Source organism: Strix uralensis, chromosome 3 (genome assembly GCF_047716275.1).
Source record: "Strix uralensis isolate ZFMK-TIS-50842 chromosome 3, bStrUra1, whole genome shotgun sequence".
Lineage (NCBI taxonomy): Eukaryota > Metazoa > Chordata > Aves > Strigiformes > Strigidae > Strix > Strix uralensis.
This window is the reverse complement of record NC_133974.1, coordinates 6,733,392-6,749,555: the sequence shown is the minus strand read 5'-3', so window position 1 is coordinate 6,749,555 and position 16,164 is coordinate 6,733,392. Positions and strand designations below refer to the sequence as shown.

The window sequence follows — 16,164 nt, the reverse complement described above, 5'->3', positions numbered from 1 at the left end:
CCTCCGCCGGGTGCGATTGGCTGCGGGCCCGCTGGCGGCAGCGCCGATTGGTTTCGGCGGAGTGGGCGTGGCGCTGTGAGGCGGGGTGGGGGAGCTGAGCAGAGCGGGAGCGGGCTGAGAGGGGCTGAGGGGAGCCGTAGGGAGCCATGGGGGGCTGAGGGGAGCTGAGTTGAGGGGAGCTGTAGAGAGCCATGGTGGGCTGAGAGGAGCAGGGCTGAGGGGAGGTGAGGTGAGGTGAGGGAGGCCTGTAGGGAGCTGAGGTGAGAGGTAGCTGTAGGGAGCCATGGAGCGCTGAGGGGAGTGGGGCTGAGGAGAGGTGAACTGAGGTGAGGGGAGCTGTAGGGAGCCCTGTGGAGCTGAGGGGAGGTGAATTGAGGAGAGCTGTAGGGAACATGGGGGGCTGTGGGAAGCTGTGGGAGGTGACTGTCACAAGCAGGGAGATGTGGCAAGTTGCAGGGGAGAATGAGTTTTTATGAGAGGCATGTTAGCCCCCCCGGCCTGGGATGTGGGTGAGCTGGCCCCCAAGGCCGGATGGTGAGGCCTGCTGGTAAGGGGTCAGAGCTCACCTGGGGTACAGGGTGTTTGCTGGGGCACCCTGCAGCTGCAGATGGAGGCCGCAGGGTGAGGCGAGGCTGTGACGGGGTGTGTTACTGGGAGTTGTCCTGTCTTTCCCCAGGATGCCTGTAACCTGCCGCCTTTGCAGGTGTCACGGCAGCCCCAGGCTGTGCCCTTTGCAAGGCAATGGTGGTTGTCAGCGTGGCTATAAATCTCCTCCGTGACTCGTGACTCCTGCTCCCTTTTGGCCACACAGCTCTGAAAGTTGATTGTTCGTATTCTTTCCTCTGTGTGACATTTGTGCTCTCTTGTGACAACACTGGTTTACCCTGAAACTTAGAAGACGTGCAGGAAGTTGTGGCTGGTGTTGAATATAAGTACTCTGAATGCCAGTGCTGCTTTTAGGAAGGCAGTGTGTGGTAGGATGGGCTGAAGTCTGTTTTGGGTCCTGGTGTAGGTTTGCTTCATAAACTAAGGCAAATAGTTTACATTCCCTTGGTTTTCCTTTTTATTATGAGAAGGCATTAGTAATTCTGCAAAACCTGTTAAGTTACTGGTGCTGAATAAGAATGAAATCAGCTCTGTGTAAATAAATAAGTGTCCTTTAATAACACAGAGCAGAAATTGTCACTCCATTTTAAATTTCATCAGAAAAACTGAGAAAAAAGACATGTCTATAGCTTCATGACTGACGTCCGCAGAGGATCTGAATTTCATTGTGTATCCTGCTAGCATGTTTATTCGGAACACCACGTAGATTTGAGCTTGTTTCTTTCTAATGGCTTTTACATATGTATGAGTTTGTCAGGTTGTGCTACCTGTGCATGCCAGCTGTGGAGTGGCTCTAAAGATGTTGTATGATAGGCTGAATAAAGTGACACACATCTGATTCACCTTGATTTATGGAATGTAGCAGGTATGGCAAAGCACAGGATTTTAAAAGAGGAAAAAAATTAATTTCAAGTTGTGGTGGTGCAATTCTTACCCCTCCCCGCCCCTCCTTGTTGGGCTACTTGGTACTAGGTGTGATTCCACCCACCTCCCCCGAGCTATACACCAATCTGTGGAGATAAGGACTGATAACATTAAGGTACCCCCTTAACAAGCCTGGCTCCTGCCCCTCCTGATTTCTCGGAAATGGTTATAACAACCCATCCATCATCTCCTAATGGCCTGGCACACCTGTGCCTGGGATGCAGTCAAATGGGAACAATAACAGAGTTGCACATTCATTAAGTTTTTGTGCAACTGCTGAAAGGCACCAGAATACTTCGAGCTGGGAGTGAGTAAAAGGTATCTGACAAAAGTCAATTATCTTGGACCCTATAAATTGCGACCACCAGGAAGACCCTTTGAGCTCTCCTGGATCATAGCGGGCCTGTGACCAGCACCTCCCCTGAGCTGGGATGCCTCTCAGGTATCAAAACCCTTAAGGTGTTGACTGCTGCCAGAGCTGACGGAAGGCCAGGGCGAAGTCAACCCGCTCAAGTCTCAATTATTGCCCATTGAGGAATGCCAAGGCATTGGGAGTATTTACTCTAAACTCAAGAGGAGGGAAATTTTATTTTGAGCTAGCTTCTCCTTTACCTGCTCTGTCTCTGCTTACTGGTGTGTGGGTACATACTTCATTCTACTGGATCCAAATGCTTTTGTCTCTGTGTTTGCACGTTTCGTGTTCATTCTACTGGATCCAAATACTTCTGTGTGTATGTCTGTACGTTTTGTGTTTGTATATGTGCATGTACATATGTATAAATTAAGATACTATAAAGTAAGTTAGTGTGAATCTTGTCATTTTAGAATCTGTAAATAAGTTGCTTTTTTATAACATTTTCTGAATTATTTTGTAAATGATCAATTGCTGTTATTTATTAATAAATCTAAAATTCCTGTTAAATCATTACTGTGTTAATACTTTCGTCTGTGACACAGGTGAGCTAGAGAAGACTTCCAGCAGCTATTCACATGTTATATGTCAAGTCCAAGTCAAGGTCCTACTGTCTTTTTTTTGGTTACGCTAATTCAGCTTTGTAAATATGCACAACAGTTGATGTGGAGGAGGGAAGTGTCCTTTATGAATAACTTTATTGTATTTCCTTCAAAATATTTACTACGCAGACTGAATTAGAGGTCAAGGTCATATGTAACAGGTGCAATCTTCTAGCCAATTTCATCAAATTACAACTGAATTCTTGTTACAAACTTTATGCAGAGATACAGAAAAATTTTAAGTATCATGGCTGTTTTGCTAACCTAGTTTGGCAACATACTTACTCAGCTGTTCAGTCCTAAAAGGTATGAGTAAGCTCTTGTTTACCCTTACCCCTGTGCTTTGAAACCTATTTGCAGTATTCACCTATTCATGAGCCCAGCCTAATACAATGTGTCCAGTTTGACACATCATAAAGGCAGCATACCATACCTACTCTGGACTTTGAACCCGGCTAGCCAGCATGCTCCTGGGTCCATTCACAGTGTATGCCTACAAGAAATGGGTGAGTTATGTGTATACTTACATTAAGAGAAGTAAAACTGGGAGCTACCAAGATGTTTGCCTTTTCTCACCTTAATCTCTCTCCATATTGTATTTCACCCCACATTTGTCTGTACAGACTGCAGTTCTAAGCACTAAACAGTACTAAATCTTGCTAGAAGCTGTACAGATCTACTGCTGAAGTAGGATTGAGCATTCGCAGCTCAAACCATTGCACACATTTGTTCGTGTCAGTGGAATTCAGTGAATGAGAGGAAGTAAAGGGTAGGCAACCTCAAAATACTCTGTGTTTCGCTAGGTTTAGTAAAACACTTAATTTCTAGATGGGAAACTATACCCTCCTGTTGGCAGTGTTGTAGAGGGGAAGCAGCTCCTTATTTATTCACATGAAACTCATATGAATAGTTCAAATACTGAAGTACTTAAGAAAAATCAGGGCATTTTCATTACTTAGAGTTAAAATAACTGAATATTAAAAGAGAAATATCTTTCTGTATTTTTCCATTTTTTTTTCTCAGTTTTATCCATGTGACAGAGATCTCTGTGATCATTTTTGCTGAGTAGGTTTTTAATCTGTCATTTACTGTCTTTTGATTCATTTTTATATAGTTGAGATGAAGGAAAATAGGAAGAAGTTTCCTAAAACCATAAAAGGGCTAGGTGACTAACAGCTGTTAAACTGTATTAGACCTTAAGCTTTTAGTGCCCATTTAATCTGAGGAATAGGTTGTATAAGAGACTACAAACAAGAAGAGGCTCTTAACCATGTTGTTTCTCAAACTGTCTGCAGAACAATATCCTTAAGGCTGCCTGTCAGGGTGATACAGAGTAGTGTGGTGTCTCTGCCTTCTCTATTTTGGTTACTAGACCCTCCACTGGAAACAAGTGTGAAGCCGAGTTGCTGGGCTTTTTAAGGGTGCTTAGTTTCAGAGGTAAACAAATATGCTGAAATGGTGCCGGATTTTAAAGGCAAACAAAAATGTTTTCCTTGGAGCAGTTGCACGAATAAAAAGTCAGTATTTCTTAGGCTCTCAGGTATTCTAATGGAGTTTCCAATCATGGAGTTGGAGAGCAAACCTGTTTAAGTGTTTTACAAAAGGAACTGGAAGAACACAAATAAAGGGCTTTGAAACATCCAAATCAGGAATACTTGTTTAGGCCCTGCAGCAGGCAAAGCAAGTTTTCAAGTGTCTGTTGACAATGACTACTCCTGGTATTTTTAACGACTAAAAGCTGTTGATAACATGAGAGTTGAGTGTCCTGTGCAAAATAGTTTTCTATTGTTTGTCTAGTTTCCAGTGGAGAAGTGTCTGTCTTATGCAGAGTCAAATTTACTAATGTGTTGGCTTTAAATATACCTTTTATGCAGTCAGTAGCAAAGCAAAATCTGGGTGAAGTTGAACCACCATCATCAAAGTGGGGTCCTGAATCCATGAGCCATGAGCATCAAGACTGCAGAACCCAGGTCAGTGTTAGCTGAGCAACAAATGGATTTCTGGAGGCCTGCTCCAAGGATGCGCTGACTCTTGTGTGAGATGGTGTGATGATCAAAGTCTTCTGCCAAACCACTGTCTTCTGAAATGGTTTTTCTGTGTGCTTTGTTTCCCTTACTCCATCTTAAATGAATACAGAAGCTGTTGTAGCTGCGCATGTCAGCAGTTAGTATGAAGCTGAGCTGAAGCCTGTGTTTCAGAAGATGAACTAACTCCATATGCACACAGACAATACAGACAAAATTCTCAGCATACCTACGCAACTTCCTGTCCTTCAAAAGGCAGCACCTCATAGCAGTGTGGTTCCAGTGACCTTCCTGGGTGTCCAAAGGTGACCATCCAAACGCTGGACCATACTGAGCAGTCTTGTTCCTCCTTCATATCAAATTATTCCCATTTTGAAACCTTGTGGGGAGCTGCAGATGCTCAGATCTCCGAAGAGCGCCGTTTTTCACAGTCTGTTTCTTTATGCAGGTCTGTGAGTGTTAGTGGCTGTAGGAATAACTGGGTAGAGGAACTTGAGTCTCTCACCGTAGCGAGCACAGAGCCAAAACAGAAAGTACCCGACGTGGAGACTTCCTGAAAGATCTGAACGCGGGATAAAGGTCTTTCCCTCATGTTGTTTAGTGTAAGATGGGTGGTGAATAAAGCACTGCTGTTCATGAACTGTGAAGAGAGGAGGCGCTGCTAACCATATAAGTAAAAGCTGAGGCTGGAAACTGTGGGGAAGTTTGTTTTCAGTCGATTTCACGTGAGTATTTAGGGCAGTCAGGAGTAAAAACAAAGTGGTACGATTTTATTGCAACTCCCTTGTAATATGTCTGTAAACCATAAACAGTCTTTCTCCCAGAGCCCACAGTGTAGTTTTGATAATGTACTTGAACTTCATGTTGCGAAGTTTTGGAAATGTTTGAGCTCTACAGGGAAAACAAGTTATTTTTGGAAAACTAGCATCCTGAATGGCCAGAAACATTCCTGATTTTTGCATTGAGTGCTCTTAAATGCAAATGAAGGGCCCAACCCTGTGGGGTGCTAAGATCGCTCAGTTTCTACTGATATAAACATTGTTTACCATCATTCAGTTTCAGGTTCAGCTGTTTCTAAGAACTCTGAGTGTTTTGTTTTAACTATTAATTTTTCTTGCTTCTCTTAATGGCTGGAAAAAGATACTTTAAAGCAAGCAATTGAAGGACCTCAATTTGTTTAGCTTATGCAGAAAGATTTACAGGCTCTTTTCTTAAAATGTGCAAGTATTTTCACAGAGAACAAATAAAACTGAAGGAGTCTTTTAATTAAAGCACTAAAATCTTAGCAATAACCAACTGGAAATGACCTCCTGAGAAATTCCAGTAGAAGCAGGTTGCTATTTCTAAACAGAGCTATTAACTACTGAAGCTGCTTGTGGCACTGATGGACGAGCTGAAGTTTCCAATACTGTGGAATGACTAGAAGACATGCAAGTTATTTGCTTTAATAAAGAGGTACCCAGGTAAAAGTCTTGTTGTATAAATAGTGTAATGTGGCTTTTTGCCTTTAATAATCTCTGAGAAGATGTGAGGTATGCAATTTAGAGGTCTAACATTCTTGTTACTCTTCTGCTCTGGAGGTGAGGGATAACTGACTCTAGCAATGCAGGAATTTCTTTACAAGCTGATCTTCTGCTTGATGTTTTAAAATAAGTCAAAGCTGGAGGTGCTGATTTCTGTTAGGGTTACAGGGTGAACAGGTAAAGGTTCAGCGGTAGCTTCTGTGGTCTGATTTTAACATACTATTCTAAGTGTGTCAGGGCCCTTACTATATTTCCTGTCCTTCAGATAAAATCAAGTTGGTCTAAGGAAACAAATACCAATAAATGTCTGTGTGTGTTTGGGCCACTGAGCTGAGTTCTGTGTATCTCTGTAGAGTGAACCAGGCAATTATTTAGGTTCCTAGCGTGAGTTTTGATGTCCACTTGTAGGCTTCTAAATGTAGGTGAATTCCAACCTTGCTGTCTAAAAAACCATCTGGTTTAGGGAGCTCAGATGACTAAGTTTTGCAGTATTAAAGACCATCTCCAGAATATACTTGATGTTCTTCTGACATAATTCTTTCCACCTCTTTTTATCACATACTCTGAGATACCCATCGCTGTCCATTGGACCATAGAAGGAATCGGTGATTAGTGTAATCTAGATGTTGAACGATAGACACCTAAATTTAGTATAAACAAAGCTTCTAAAAATGACACCTGAGAGGTCTCAGTGGTTGACTGTAACGTGTTTTATCTATACTAACTGGAGTTATCATCATGTCAATTCTGGAATTTCTTGCTTTAAAAAGAATAAGGTCAGAGTAAAAATGGAAATTCAGTCATGAAGTAAGAAATAAACCTTGAAAATGAGTTCTGTTCCTCATGTTCTTTGTCCTTATATGAATTTTGCTGCTTATGGTTTATGTGGTTATTTCTGCAAAGCCAGTGACCGCTGTTATTGGATGGCTCACATGGGTACGGATGGTACATGCAGTGGGAAGTGACACAACTTGAATTACAGCACTAACAGCAGAAAGTATTGCTGTTACTAACTACCACATTAATTCGACACCTAGATTTGGGAGCAGAGGAATTTAGAGAATGGATGAAATTGCTGATTTCTCTTTTTTGTAATCTTCCATTCTGGGACTATTACTCAGAGGACTTCATTTTTGTTGCATTTAAGGTGAGAATAAATTTGGTAAGAGATAAATCCCCTTGCGTTCTAGCCGATTCTCGGAGATTAGAGGGGCTAGGGGTGGCTGGACTTATCTCTTAAGAGCTATGCCAATTAGGGCCATAACTATAGGTCTAACCTGGATGCCCGAACAGCCCGTATGCTGTAGGTCTGGTTGCATTGAAAAGAAGCCATCAGATTCATGAATAGTGCAGTTTATTGGCCGGCACTATAGGTCTGACCCAGATGCTCAAAAAGCCAATATGCTGTAGGTCTGGCTCAAGAGAGCAGTCAGATTCATGAATAGTACGGTTTATTTTTAAGCAACATCTACAGATTCTTTAAGATTGCCTATGATAAATGCACAAACTGCAGGTTGGCTCTATAGCACTACACACGCTTAATTCCCGGGTAATCACTCGGTGTAGATCTTACCAAAAGGCGTCCCTTGTGAGGGTAGGCGAGAGCACAAACCTGTCGATCTGTCTCTCCGATTTGGTGTCGGATTATCATCCCTCCGAGTTATGTACAAACTTGGGGTAGTATTTATCATAGTATGTATGTGTGAGTGGGTGGGACTGTAGTCAAGCCATTATCTTTTGAGTAACGACACAGTCCATTCTTTGGTGCCAAGGGGCACAGCTGGTTTTTGTGGGAAAAAGAGGGAGGATGAGAAACAAGATTGGCTTGGTGCGAGCGGTGCAGCTGGGTTGTTTGTGAAAAAAGGGAGGATGAGGAACAAAGTCGGCAAGCTACTGCAAGAAATCATCCCTTGAGAGAAAAGGGTAGAGCAGGAGATAAATCTGTCCTTGAGATAGGTGAAAGAATGGGACCACGCGGCCTACACCCCGCTTCGCATTCCTCCTTGGCGCCACGACAAACACAAATCACTGGACCTCCATCCTGTCCGGTGTTTATTCTGGGCACCCTGTGTCAAGGAAATATGTGTTTTACAGATTTCTCACTGTTTTGCTTTTCTCAGGCTTCCATCACCTAACAATTTTCCAATGGAGAATGGAGTGCAAAGTGGTGCTGAGACCTTTTCCTGCTCTCCTGACTGATACAACCTCTTTCCTCTCACCTCTCTGTAGGAGAGAAGCCCCATTTCACTAGAGGTATGTGCACCCAGCTGCTCTGCCCTGTTCCTTTGCTGGAGCGGAACGGTTTTGGCTGGGGAATAGGGAGGGAGCAGCACAGGACGCAGGGGAGCAGGTCAGGACACTAGTGTCACAGGTCACAGTGTGGTGCCTCAGTTTTGATCTCATTTGTTGTCACATAACTTTTGAATTGTGGCACAAAAATTATTTCTGTCTTCCCTGAAGATGAAATGTAAGGGTTGTAAACCAGCAGTGGGTCCATATAATGTGATTTGAAATGCACCAGATTTTCACCTGGATAAATTCTGAAGTGTGGTCAAGTTTACTCTTGGGCTTTATCACTGTCACAAGAGTGAAGTCTGGATATTGGAGCTGAATAGAACTTTTCTTTGCTTTTGGAGAGGTGCAGAGGAAAGGAGAACTCGGGTAACTCACACTTCTGACCAATAAAATCCACATCAACAGTATTTATTTAAATATTACTCCTACCTTATGCTCTTATTCCTTATTTAACCTGTGATATTTTATACCCTCCAGCAGGTGCTGCTGTATCCTGCTAATGTCTTTGTGGAGGGGGAAAAAAAAAAAATCAGTCATTTGATTTAATACTGCGCAACTGGACTTTGCTCTTTGTTTTGCATCATGAATGTGTCTGTGTTCTCTTTCTTCCTCAAGTTATTTGCCAGCAGAGTGACTGAGGAGGGAATTTTTATGATCCCAGCATATTTAATCCTGCAAGCACTTTTTGTAAGAAGGGGTTGAAGATCAGTGGGAGTTGCTTATCAAGGCCATGGTCAGAGCAAGTTGAACAGATACAGGTAGAAATACATTTGTATTTCTACAAAACGTGAAGTGTGAGTACTCTCTTAGAAGTAAGAAATATTCATGAAAAATTCTAAAGTTATAAACATTTCTAGTTGGCTCATTGTTTTTTTCAAGTTTCTTGAGCTTTAGTAGTTTAATCTCATAATTTTAAATCATTAGCCTAATAGCTGGTCTTGAATGGTAGAAGTTTGCAGTACAGATTACACAGCCACACATTTCAGAATCTCTTACTTAGGATTTCCATGTGCAGAACTGTAGCTGAGTTACATGCAGAAAATGTAAAGAGGCAATGTGCTTCATTCTGTTTGCTGGTGGACCACTTGTGCCAGGCAGGAATTTGTGGGTAATAATAGTTGAAATTAGGCCTTGATATGGGTTATATGTCCTTGAAGTCCTTGAGTTGTGTCAGGCCAGAAATGTACTCATGAGCGACGAGCTCTCACTGATCTCTGATATTTACCTGTGTCTCTGTACTGTATTGCTGGTTCCATGCAGGGAATTTAAATTCTGCTGTAGTGTTTTTCCTCACTGTTACAGTGATTAAACTTGGTTGTGACTATGATTTTGGCACTTTCGGGGTTATCCAGGAGCCTTAGAAGGTGAATCCAAGTTTAATAAGCTGAAGTATTTGTTTGCTTTTGATATTTAACTTTATTAGTAATCTAAAAAGTTCAGTATAAGAATAATGACATTAAACTGCAATCATAAATCTCAGGCAGGCAGCACCTGCTACTCTACCATATGGAACAGCATGTGTTCCCCTGGTCATTCTGTTTGGAGATGGCTAGAATTACAATCTTTCTCTCTAACCTCTCTACTGTGTTTCTTTTAGAAATCCAACCTGGCTGTGGCAGTTACCTTTAGGAAGTTAAAAGGGTGGGTCATGAGGAAAACACCTTTATTTTTCCTTTGGCTCAAACTCAAAAGGTTAAACATAATTAGATTATAAGAATTCTCGTAATAATCTACATAATCCAGATGCAGTAAACAGATAAAAAGTAATTAGTAAGTTCTGAAGTTCTCATAACTTCAATAAATTCAGATTTGGATTTTTAATGAGTTTCAGCTCAGTTGATTTCAGATGCTCTGGAATGTGTATCTGTCTTTAAGAGAGCGGTTCATTTTATGCTAAAGCTGGAAGTATTCATCCGCTTTAGATTCTGTGGAGTTTTGTGTGTGTCTCCATTCTTTAGAGAAGAGGAACTGTGTAGGCAAGGTGGCTAACTAGATTGCTAAAGGCCAGTGGCATTAACCCAACTTTGGCAACTTGGGTCTATGTCTTATGATGTGGTGATATATAACTTAAATGTGGTTCTAAGGAACTAGTATATTAAGTATACATAATAATAGTTAATGCTTATTCAGTGCTTTCTTTTCCTAGTTTCCAGGGTAGCTCACAAGACTTTTTACAGTTTTGGTTCTAGTTTATGTAAGAGAGGATGAAGTCGCTAAACGTGAAGTGAGTGGTTCAAGGTTCTCAAGTGAATCAGTGGCAAAACTGGAAAGAGTTCAAGTTTGATACGTTTTTCTTGTGGATATAACACTTCATATTTTTTTTTTTATTTGTAATTTTTTATAAATGATCATCATTTGTTGATGATGTTGTAGGTAACAACTGAAACATTGCAGATGATTGGTTGTATTGCTGAGGCAGTTTTGCCTTGCTTTTCCTTGAAGTTAGGCTTTTGTGTGTTGAAAATATGAGTAAATGGGTGAAGTCTGTATTTCTACTTCTTTACACAAAATGTACCGAAGATTTTCAGTAAAACTGTTTTTGACTTCCTGTGAAAGAATACATATTTTTTACCATAGCTTTCTAGTACTGACAGGTGCTTCAGGTGTTTTTCACTATACTTGGCCAGGCTCTATCTGGAAGAACAAGTGATTACAGCTGCTAAGATATAGTTACCAGCAGTCAGATCGACAAAGGGGTTAAAAGTGATACAGCCCTATCTTCTACTTCAGTGGATGTGTAGTTGTTGATTTAAAGCTCTCAGTAAATGATTGTTGGAGATCTGCCATGTGTAGCAGAGCATTCAGAAAGCATACCACAGACTCTGCTTCCTCCTAAAGAGCGTTTGTCTGTCAACATCTCACTTTAATTATAGTCTTTTAAGGTACCAGAAGGCAGGCAAAACTCACCAGCCAGCAGTCATGGAAGATCAGGTCTTTACCAATGTTTATCAAAATGTTGACAGCACCAATATCTATGAGATTCCAGACTCTGAGGAAGACAAAGGGGATAATCTTTATGATTGTGTCCATGAAGACCCACCATCCCTTTCTTCCATCACTACTATCCCAGAGACCATGGATAGCAGTCAAGAGAGCTCAGAAGAGAGCTGTAGTAATTCTGTGGCCTCTCAGCATGGAGCTGATGGGGAGGATGGCTCTTCTTCATCTCACCATGGTGCTGAAGAAGACCACCCATACCAGGACGTGGATCTGATGAGTCCAAGTCTGGAAGATAAACATGTAGAGGGCATGACATTTGAGAGCAACATGCATTTTCCTCCATATTTCCAGCTGCGTCGGAGCCAGAGCAATTCTTCCAACTCTCCAACTTCCCTCAAGTTCCCCCTTAACAATAACTTCGGAGAAACTGACAACTTTCAGGGAGATTGTGAGATTTTCATGTATGTAAAGGTAAGAGCTCGGGTGCTCCTAAAAATACACTAGTTTTAAACCCTAAATCAATGTATGTGTCCTCCAAATCAGTAAAATACAGCTACCCACTGCTTTGTTCCCAACTCTACTGCCGGTGTGCTGCAGGGAGCCAACCCGTTCACTTACCTCTTGCATCTTAAGGCACAGAAAGATAAGATTTGTTTTGTGTGGAGATGCCTGGGATTTCTTCAAGTGGAAGTATGAGCATGGTGAAAGTATTCTGATTGTTGCTGTGATGAATTTATTCTATGAAATCTCCCTGCTGTTACAGCTAGACTAGCGATACCTGAACTGGTTTAGTTAAGCTAGTACAGCTATCCCTGTGTTTCCTATCTATCTAGTACCTAATAGCTCAAAAGTGATAGTTATTAATGCTACGAAGAAAACTGAATTTATAGTTTAAATAAGGGCAATACAATTTCCACAAATGCCCATCCCTGAAAGAGGTCTTTCTTTTATTTCTTTCAATATTTAGATTAATGTATTTCTACGACTATTTTTCATTAATTTCAAGTTAGGTATAAATTACTGAGGGGACTTTCACACTTTCTTCAACCTTGTAAAGTATTACTTAAATTTCTAAACCATAAACACCTGTGTTCTTAAATAAACGCTCTACTTCCCTTCATAAAAACTCTTGTATTCAAGCATTTTCAATATTTATTAGGCCGTAACACAGACCTGACAGTTCCTCCTTTTTAACTACATAAGAGATAAATTTTCAAGTTCTTATTTGCCTTGAATAGGACCATACACCATGAGTGTAATACTCTGTTATTTCAACAGAAGTCTTGTGAAGTTTGTCACTTTTCAACATAAATAAGATTATCACAATCTGTTCCTCAGTTCCACAGGTGCTTTGAAAGCAGAATAAGAGATTTTGTTACCACACGTAGTGAGAACTGTTTTCAGTAATGTCTGTATTTGGTTAATTTTAGTTTATTTAAGCAAGAACACACTATAACCCTTGCATTAGTGTGAGATGCTGATTATCTTGTATGAGCTAGGGGAGATCAGATAGCTTGGTGGACTCCCCTAATACTTCATTTGTTTACTGTTGTAAAACTTAAATTTCTTTGAAAACAGAGTTAGTTAAAAAGTTATCCTACATTTACTTGTAGGGTAAAGGAGAGTGCTTCCATAAAGTGTCAACAGAATCTTGAGAAACTTAAGAAAGTTATGATTTAAATATTTTTCCTTTGAGTCATGTCTGTCTGTAGATGAAAAGTTGATGTTATCCCCACTTCATGTCTCCCTTCTCTATGTGACAGTTCTTTGTGACTGCTTTTCTAATTTTTGCATAAAGGCAGATCATTTAAGTTATTGATAAATTAAAACCAAACAAACACACCATCCAGAAAGGGCGATTAGGTTACTTAGTCTTATTACGCATAAGACAATCTACAAAACTTCAGCCATTTCTCTTGAATTTCAGTATAACTGCAACTACTCTTGCAAAAAGGTGTGTATCCTTCAGGAGAGGGACTATCTACTAATTGCTGGGCCGTGAATTGTTCTGGGTCCACATGTACTGCCACAAGGGGTTTTGTACTGATTTCTGCGTCGTGTGTGAGGGCACTTTTTCTTATCTTCAGAGCACTTACACTCTGTGACTTTTTGAAGCAGCAGCTGTCCTGTATCTGTGACTAGATCATGATCATTGCTAAAAATATGTTAATTATATGGACAAAGTAAGCTCTCTGCTGTTGGTTCTAGTTCACATCTCTGCTTGTAGTCCTGCATACATGTTTTAAAAATTGCAGAAATTGAGCTATTTTGTTTGTTAGCAGCTTCATGGTGTTAGCAACATGAGTGGTGTGGTTTGGCTGTAAAATAACCTCTCTCTATTCCTTATTCTTCCATGTTCTTCTTGTTTTGAAATAATGGTGTTCTCTCTTTCTATGCATGAAAAAAGAAAATGCGTGCAGTTGTTCCCATTCAAGCAGAGATGATGGGGTTAATTTGAGTTTCTGCAAAGTGAGAAGAGGGGCATTTTGAAAAGAACTGTCATGGAGAAGGATCAAGGAAGTCCTTTTCCTTGCTTTTGTTGTGCAGAGTAGCTGACTATCCCATGAAGGGGCTTATCAGCTAGTCTAGAGAGAAGCACAAACTTTGGACTCTATTCACTTGCCGAAACATAAGTGCCTGGTGACTTTGAGATGTCCTTGAGCCTCAGGACATCCCTACCTGGCTGGAAGATGAGACGTGAGGCTTTGAGGTGATCCATGCTGTGATCCTGCTCCAGCAGGAGCTGGAGGCCCGAGGGGCCAGGCACTGGATGCATCTGTGTGGGTGGCTGACCTGAACTCCTATGAACAGCGTTTTATTCCTTGAGAAATTGATGACATTGCATTTCTGGATTTTTGTTGTGCTTTCTTTCTGATATCGAGGTAATAAAGCACTAACTCCATGCAGTGCAGATCCAGCTTTGTTATCTTTAATTATCCAGATAGCAAAAGTCAGCCTATAAAATGGAAGGTCATGGAGTAATATATAACAAGAATTGTGAAATATTTGAGGGCTATCGCTTCTTGCACGTAGGAACCAAATCTCTCAGTTGTGTCAATGCTGTTATTCACAGACCGTTCCCTTCTTGTATGGTCTCTAGTCCACCTGAGGCCAGTGTTACTCTGAAACTGGGTTCATCTTCTGGATTTTCTCTTTTCTGCAGACATTAACAGTGACAGGAGGACCTTTTGCTGTGGGACAATAGTGGTAATGACAATTCTGCCACTATTTATTCCTTCCTTTGTTTGTAGCACTAATAAATCTCTGTGAGTGGCTGGAAATGTGAGTGTCAGACAGAGGTTGCTGCAGACTGAAAACCAGAGAAAGTGGGAAGATTAAATGGTATCTAATTTACAGTCCAGCTGGCTTAGTTGAAGTGCACTGTCTAGAATAGAAATTTAACTTCACCAGAATATTGTAAGTACCGTTGCATTAGGACTGTAGTTTCAGTCAGATTGGATAATCTTTTCTGTAGTCTGTTCTGTGTTATTAGACACAAAGAAAATATTAAAATCACATTAACTCACCTTTCACTGATTATCAGTACTTGATAACTATGTCATCACCAGTGGACTATTTCGGGATGTGCTATAAAGTAAAAAAATTTGGCTTTTGTCAAGGTATTCCATGTACATTTAATAGCAAAATATAGCATGTACCACCATGGAGACGTTTGTGTAAATCCGGCATGTCCAGGCTTGTCAGAGCCACCTTAATGCCCTTTCAATAATATTGCAATTTCTTCAAACAAAAGCCTTTGCAATTTGAACAGAAATATGACTGACATACAGGCAATGTTACTGAGTGTGTAGGACAGCTTGATTTAATTGTAGCTGTTGCTCAGAGGTTCAACCTTTCACTTGCATGCTGTATTTCCCTGTTTAGAAGTGTGCTTGTCCCGAAGGTTGAGTTTCTTTGAAAATTTTAACTTTTTGTTTTTCTGAAGCTTGAGTTGTTATTTAAAGAATAGTCCCTGTTATTTTCTTTTCTTCTGGTTTATTGACAGCCTGAGACTGGCTGCAGATTATACCCTCTCTGTACACATTTGTGCCACAGGAGCACAGTTCCCAAAAGAAAGAAGGTGATTCTTTACCCCAAGCAATAAATGCCTCATGTTATGCAAACAATATAAATTGAATACAGTGTTTTAGCATCGTGAACATGCACGTCGGATCACTGCACTGAGGTAACAGTTATGGAGGCTGGAAGGCTCCTCTGGAGATTATCTAGTCCAAGCCCTTACTCAGAGCAGGATCACCTACAGCAGGTTGCTCAGGGCCTTGTCTGGTCAGGTTTTGAATATTTCCAAAGCTGAAGAATCCACAACGTCTCTGTGCAACCAGTCCAGTATTCTACCCTCATGGTAAAACCGTGTTTTCTTATGTTTAAATGGAATTCTGTGTATCTCAATTTGTGCCTGTTGCCTCCTGTCCTTTCACTGGATATCAGTGCTTATATTTAAGAATGCTGTTTAAAGAAAGATACTGCTTTTACCTTCTCTGTACCTCAGAACTTAAACTTTCAGCTGTTTCCATTGGGATTATTGCATCCTTTGGTAAAGTTCCTTTAAATCAGTAGCTGGGAAAGAAAGGACATTTCTGGTTTTCCTGCAAGATGCTTCCCACTCCCTTGTTTCCAAGTCAGGAAGGCCTGAGGGCTCTAACTTGATGGCACAACCCTGTGCTAGCTCCCTGCTGACTCACGAAGTTGAGCTGAACTCTTAGGACCATGTTGTTAACAGGGACAGGGAGGTTAATTGCTTATATCACTGCAAAAATCATGCTCCTTCCCACTGAGTTAGCTTTTCTGGAGCATATTGGTATCTGTTGAGAAAGTTT

At 41.0% G+C, this 16,164-nt stretch overlaps 1 protein-coding gene across 3 annotated transcripts in view; it reads left to right on the top strand.

The window, feature by feature from the left end:
• The first annotated feature begins 9,034 nt into the window (after positions 1-9,034).
• CLIC5 (chloride intracellular channel 5) overlaps positions 9,035-16,164 on the top strand; it is an 86,429-nt gene continuing 79,299 nt past the window's right edge. Inside the window, exons 1-2 of one of the 3 annotated variants that reach the window (XM_074861399.1) lie at positions 9,035-9,144; positions 11,260-11,797. In XM_074861399.1, coding sequence (XP_074717500.1) covers positions 11,306-11,797 — 492 coding nt within the window. In that variant the 5' untranslated portion in view covers positions 9,035-9,144; positions 11,260-11,305. Of the gene's footprint in view, positions 9,181-11,078; positions 11,798-16,164 lie in introns of those variants that run through there. The other 2 variants (XM_074861403.1, XM_074861401.1) reach the window with 2 other exon arrangements.